Below are 6,313 nucleotides of genomic sequence, written 5' to 3'. Positions count from 1 at the left end.
TTACTTAATTAATCAACATCACCTGTATGTACTTCACAATCCTAAACACTATCCGCGGTGTGAAGGAGTGTGGAAAATATTTATAAAATGAGTTATTGTAGCTACCGTATTATTTTTGCTGGTTGTGAAATGCTTGACTAAACTTCGTAAAGACTGTTTTTAAAGCTAATTTGGTTTTGAACTTTTAACAACTTAAGTAAAACTAAAAGTGTTGATAATTTGAGTAAAATTGTAAATTAGTATGTTTATGTTGATGAATGGTGCTTTGACCTTGACTAGTCATAAAAGTAGGAATAACATTTAAAACAGTTTGGTAACAGATGATTTATTTAATTAAGCGTCGTTTCGTCGTTTTAATTGACTGCAAATACTAGCGTCAAACGGTATTAATAATGGTCGAATAATGGGCATACATGCCTACATATGTATGTACGTACATACGTATAGGTTTATGGATGCTTTGTGGCTTCGGTTTGGAATAAAAATTTTAAAAAAATATGTGAAAATGTGAAGTGCTACGAAAGTTACCAACTACGGGACTACATTTAACGATTTTTCAAGTGGTCTACTAGTAGAAAAAGTTTGGAAACCTCTGCTTTAGACATCGGCCACTACGTAGCCCTGATTGTTGTTATAGAAACTGATCTGAAACTTGCTGATCGAATTTTCCCTTACAGCGCTCTTCCACGATATGTATTTGCACATGTTAATGCTACTTTTTTGTAACTACTCGTATTTACCATATATGTATGTATTAGAACGTATCAGAAAAGTTGCATTTACATAAGCAAATACAAATCGTGTAAGAGCGCTGTTAGCATTTCAAGCTCCTGTATACACTCATTATTTTTGGTACAGTTATATTGCATTTGGTCAGTTATTGGTGCTAAAGGTTATAAAATAATCGATAGCAGTTTCGGTAAATTTATTTAATAGTCATGTACTAACTTACCGGTGTGTGAAATACGCAAGTACATATCTTAACTCAACTCGTTTTTATTCAAATTAGCAAGTGCTTTCGCTAAATTAGTTAGCTTAATAAATTAAGTCCATGCCAATAGAGATTCAGCTTAATTATGTACATTAGAGTGGTCCAATTTTTGCTTGGGAAAAAAAATATTTCACTCTAGAAAACGCGGCACCCCTTTCGTTTTTTTCCTTTTAATATTTGTAACATCTATACAAACTTTCAGTTTTCTACTGCAACCAATACAGGGTGCTCAATGACCTTGAAATGCGCTACTGGATCGCTGTGAAACTGGCAAAAATATTGGTGATTTTTATAAAAAGCTACTGTCGCCATGACAACTGAAGCTTGTGATATTCTTTAGGTAATTTATATTTGAAATATTCGTAGGTTACTTAACCAATATTTGATTAATATATGTACACAATACTTCTAGAGACAAATATGAGCATTACATAAGCATCCTTTAAATTTATACTTAGAAACGTAAAGTTTAGGGCCAGCACCTCTTTCGGCAAGAGAAAAAAGTTTGGAAGGTGGCCCAAACCCTATCTCGGCAAAATTGTTTTTGGGTCACTCTAATGTATATATTTATATAAATACGTACATACATATGTAATACCTTACCAGCAACTTACACTTCAGCCGGCGGTCGTTACCACTTCACTGATGGATCTCCCTTACTTTAACAAAGACGTGGCCGTCTTAACAATATATATTTAGTATCGGGCATACTTCTGGGCCACTTTACAAAGTAACTTACTTAGAATGCAGAGCAGCCTCTCGGAGTAGTTCGGCGCTTGGAAATAACTTCGGCTCCACGTTATTTTGGAACTGTCAACGTAAATGCGTCGTCGCAGGTGTTCATTTTGTACCTTACTAGTAGATGACATTGGTCATGATGACAATTTTGGTACCGAAAACTAAAACAAAATATGGTTTACCTCGTAAAATGCTTACCTATTTTGCCAGCGGGTAAATGTATTTTATTTATTAAGATGCCTTCCCAACCTACCATTCTGATGCATAAATTTATGAAATTATTTAAGCTAATTCAAAGAAACAAGCTTTTTCAAAGGCCCACTGATGATTTTTGTACAATGTATATGTATACATACATATGTACATATAAATGTCTTACAAAATAGACAAATAATGTCTTTCAAAAAGAAAATACGAGATTAGCCTAAAGTCGCATACTTTATAATTATTCAGGTTCTAAGTTGCATTTCTACTTGTTGGCATCGCCATTCTGCCTGTTTTGTTTTAATTAAGATTACTTATATGAATTCGTTTATAATACAAACCCAAATATTTATTAATTTAATTGGCGTTCTTTATTCGGAATATAAAATAAAATATATAAGTACTTAGTACACATGTGTTTATCTGCGTGTATCACATTAGCAAACATATGCAAAACCGTAAGTGCAAAAATTGTATATTACGTATGTATTATAATTTTCAAAGACATTTATTCTCATCTAAATACATTGCTGCGATTGCCTCCAGTTTAGATCACTTCTAAAACTACTCTTAAATACTCATAGTGGCGGCAAGTACATTCTGCTTACATTGCTATTCAAAATTTCATTATCTGTATCCGGCGGCGTTGTTTCATAGCCGTATCCACCAACACCAGCACCTACGGGTACTACACCACCCACAGATCCCAATGCTGCATCAACACCCACACTGACCACGGCATCTGTCACTGTCTCTGCATTTTGAATATCTTCCTTGCCGCCAACGCTGAGCACTTCAAACGTGCTGCTGCCAAAATTAGCGCCTACAGCGCCAGCGCTATCGTCCTTCGGCCTCTCTGTGGTGGAGACTTCGATTTCGAGGTCACCCGTTGTTGTTGCACTGATCGTAGGAGCTTTAGCGTCTGCTATTGACTGGAGGTTAACAGCAGTAGTGTCTGTTGTCAGAATTGTCTCAGCTGTTGTGCTACTATCTGGAGCTTTCTCAGTGATAACGGAGGTTTTTGTAGTTGCAATCGGAGCTTTAGTGGTAATTGCTGGCGATTTTGTGGTTACATCTGGTGTAAAGATAACATTCGGTTCTGTTGTGGTTGTTGTTGTTGTGGGATTGCGAGTACCGCCGACCGAGTTGAATTTGAAGCCCAATCCGAAACTGCCACCGATGCTGCCACCAAAGCCGGAGAGCAGACTACTGATTAAACTCAGTTTACGACTTATGATGTCGGTTTTTAGCTGAAAGAGACCACCAGTTTCTAACGAAGCGGAGGAAGAGGAGTAAGAAGTAGCAGACGCGCTGCTATCTGTTGATGGTGCTGAAAGTGAAATTAAAAATACGGAGAAATTTTAAAAATACAATCACTTAATGTAGGAATGTAGGAATGTATGTATTATGTATATGTAAGCTAGTTTGTTTTAAAGGGCCTTCACTTCCCGATGTTTAGAAAACTTTTTTTTTCTCAAGTGGGACCTAAGAACCTTACAAAATTTTGGCTAGGGAAAATCTGTTGAGTTATATCATAACTGCAATTTGCTGGACGGTAGCATCCATATGTACATGATTCAACCATAAGAGCTATTTTCAGCTCTCAAGAAAAATCGCAAGAAATATTTTTCTTTATTTCTGTTGCTTGAAAAAGTTCTTAGCTTGTGCTATAAATTTCCTTGAAGAAATAAATACACGAGCATTTTTTTGGGAGCTGCAAACTGATTTAAGAAATTTTTATAAATGAAGATTTCCCCTTTTATATTTTTTGCATCATTTTATGTGAATTTGTCGTTCGTTGGCATCTGCCATACAAACTGAATTTCTCACATTAGAATGTGTATGTGTTGTGAGAAATTCAGTTTGTATGGGAAGGTGCCACGTCCCCTTTTTCAATAACTCCCATGTTTTTCGATGAGTTTGGCGTTGACATTACACATATATCTCTGTACTAAGTTGCATAATTGCAGACATTTGAAATTAATTTCAAGTATTTTTAATTTTTCATTTTCAACCTAACTAAATAAAAAGCTAGTTTTTTTTTAAAAAATCGCCATGGATAGGTCGACGCGAAATTTAATTACCTTTTATTAAAAAAAAAGAAACTTAAAATCGGTTCATATTTGGGCTTTCAAAATTGATTTGTCCACAGCAACCTTTTTTGCCCCACTGTGCGACGCGAGCTAAATGATATGCAAGTACTTTCTCTCAAAATAAATTTGCACCACCAGTGGTGAATGAGAGAGATTTTTACTAACACTTTTGTGCTAGAATAATACAAGTCTTTTGAACCATCTTGCCACCTGTGTTTCATTTGTCTTTCAAAAGACTTTTTACTATCTTAGCCAGAATTGCCCTGTAAGAAACTCTCCTGCCCCAATGTCGGTACCCTATTCTCCGGGATTTGCGTATGATTATGAAGAGGGGTAATATCTAGAAGAACTTCCAGGGATGCTAGCATTTGTATTCCTTTTGGGGATAAAAATCATAAAATTTTGCGCTACAACTGCAACTTGTTGCTTTACTTCTTCTGTGTACAGTAGACCTCTGATACTTGTTCCACAACTTCGATCAATATCTTTACTATGCACATTAGACCAAAAAAAATTGCGGGTTTTCCATCTGAATTACAAAAGGTCTTATATTTGAATACGTCCACCAAAATATTTCGGAAAAATATTGAAAATATGTACCTGCGAAATTGGAATTTTTTATGAACAAAAATAGTTTCTTAAAGAATTATTTTAAAACAATCCGCTCAGATGACGAAACGGTATAATCTTAAAAAATCTGCATGAAAATATTAAACTTTTTTTCGACCGAATCGTAATAATGTGATTTTTGTTTTTTTGTTTTCTAAAATTGGTTTAAGAAAAATTTGAACTAGGCCAAAACTATACTGAATTCGACTTTTAAAGTAAAATAAAGCGGAAAGGTATTTTCTCACTTTTTTTATTTCTTTCTCACGTTTTATATTTTCAAATATAAACACACCTTTATCTAACGTGGAATGACGCTCGTTCATCCTGCCTTTCTCTTTCATACTTTGAATGAGTCTATTTGCAAAGAAATAAAAAGCGTGAGAAAGTATCTTTCCAATAATACTTCACAAGTCTAAATCGGTAAAGTTTTGACTGATTTATTCAAGTTTTTCTTAAACCAATCTTTCACAAAAGTTCAATAACAGCAACAAAAACCTCATTATTACGATTCCGTGGAACATTTTTTTAAATGTTTTTATGCAAATTTTTTAAGCTTAAACTGTTTTGTCACCTGAGGTTATTTTTTTTTCAATATGTTTATTTATAAAAAACTAAATTTTTGAAGGTATTCGCAAATCGGTCCAGCTCACGTGAATCTCACTATTTTCCGAAATATTTTGGTGCAAGTCTTAAAATATAATAGATTTTATAATTCCAAGGGAAAAACAGTAAAGATGTTTTTTGTATGGGCAGTGATGCAGTCTAATGTACATATTAGATTTGTTTTCCCCTTTCTCGAAATCAATATTTTATGTATCCTTACTTACACACATACCTCTTGTCGTTAAGACGAAGAATTTCGGCGGCAAAAATAAAAACGGTTTCGCCTCAGTCTGATGCCACACCAACGTGGTGGTGCTGAATAAGACTAGAATGATAGCCAACTTTGACATAATGTACCTATTTTTAACTACTCCGCTATGAGTATTCACTATTAATTATTATATATTATATTATTACCGCCACTTTTATCAGTGAAATAATACTTTGCACTTTTACAGATTTTTTTTACTTCCAGGCCAACGTCTTTAGCGTTCGCATAATAGTTTGATACTGATTTTGTGCTCCTGATCAGTTATTCACTTCAACCGCGAAGATATTCATACCTGGAGCGAAAAGTGTGATATAGAACTGTGAAATACCTGATCAAGTAGCTAATATGTACATAACAACAACCCTGCAGCGAAACCCCAGTTAGTTAGATAAAATACTAGTTTTCAACTAGAATTTCTTGACTGAAACCGAACTAGTTCGAAATTGACCAGACTTGTACCATTCATTAATCTTAATTAAATCAATATTTTGTTATTTTTGATAATTTTCAATTATTATAATTTTTTTTTTATATTACACGGTTATAATGATTTCATTAATTTCTATTATTAATCATCAAGGCAAACTATAGACCAAAATTAAGAATGGCTAGTAACTGCTTGAATAATTTATTTATTGCATTTTTATCCAAATCTCTAATTTTAAACATTAATTATTACTTTTATAAAATTTAAAATAGAGTAGTAGGAAATGTGCAAAGTTAATGAATTTAATTTAATTTAATCATAAATATTGTTTTTATTTAAGTTGACTCCAAAATTAACTAAAGTATTTATTTTATTTT

The 6,313-nt window shown here is 33.6% G+C and overlaps 1 protein-coding gene across 1 annotated transcript; it reads right to left on the bottom strand.

The window, feature by feature from the left end:
• Positions 1-2,275: 2,275 nt before the first annotated feature.
• LOC108381911 (cell wall integrity and stress response component 4-like) lies at positions 2,276-5,608 on the bottom strand. Its single transcript, XM_017638306.1, has 2 exons — positions 5,471-5,608; positions 2,276-3,263 (listed from the first exon to the last, which is right to left on the bottom strand). The coding sequence occupies exons 1-2, from the start codon at positions 5,586-5,588 to the stop codon at positions 2,512-2,514; spliced, it is 870 nt and encodes a 289-aa protein (XP_017493795.1). The 5' UTR covers positions 5,589-5,608; the 3' UTR covers positions 2,276-2,511.
• Between the last annotated feature and the right edge of the window lie 705 nt (positions 5,609-6,313).

The sequence above is a fragment of the Rhagoletis zephyria genome, unplaced genomic scaffold (genome assembly GCF_001687245.7).
Source record: "Rhagoletis zephyria isolate East Lansing unplaced genomic scaffold, Rhagoletis_zephyria_1.1 Rzeph_scaffold_24317, whole genome shotgun sequence".
Classification (NCBI taxonomy): domain Eukaryota; kingdom Metazoa; phylum Arthropoda; class Insecta; order Diptera; family Tephritidae; genus Rhagoletis; species Rhagoletis zephyria.
This window is presented reverse-complemented; position numbering and strand designations above follow the sequence as displayed.

Bases quoted from the DNA above. Each gene is read 5' to 3' on its own strand.
- LOC108381911 (XM_017638306.1), bottom strand. From the start codon at position 5,588: ATGTCAAAGTTGGCTATCATTCTAGTCTTATTCAGCACCACCACGTTG. The intron at 3,264-5,470 runs GTATGTGTGTAA...TTTCACTTTCAG, and splicing joins CTTCGTCTTAACGACAAGAG to CACCATCAACAGATAGCAGC.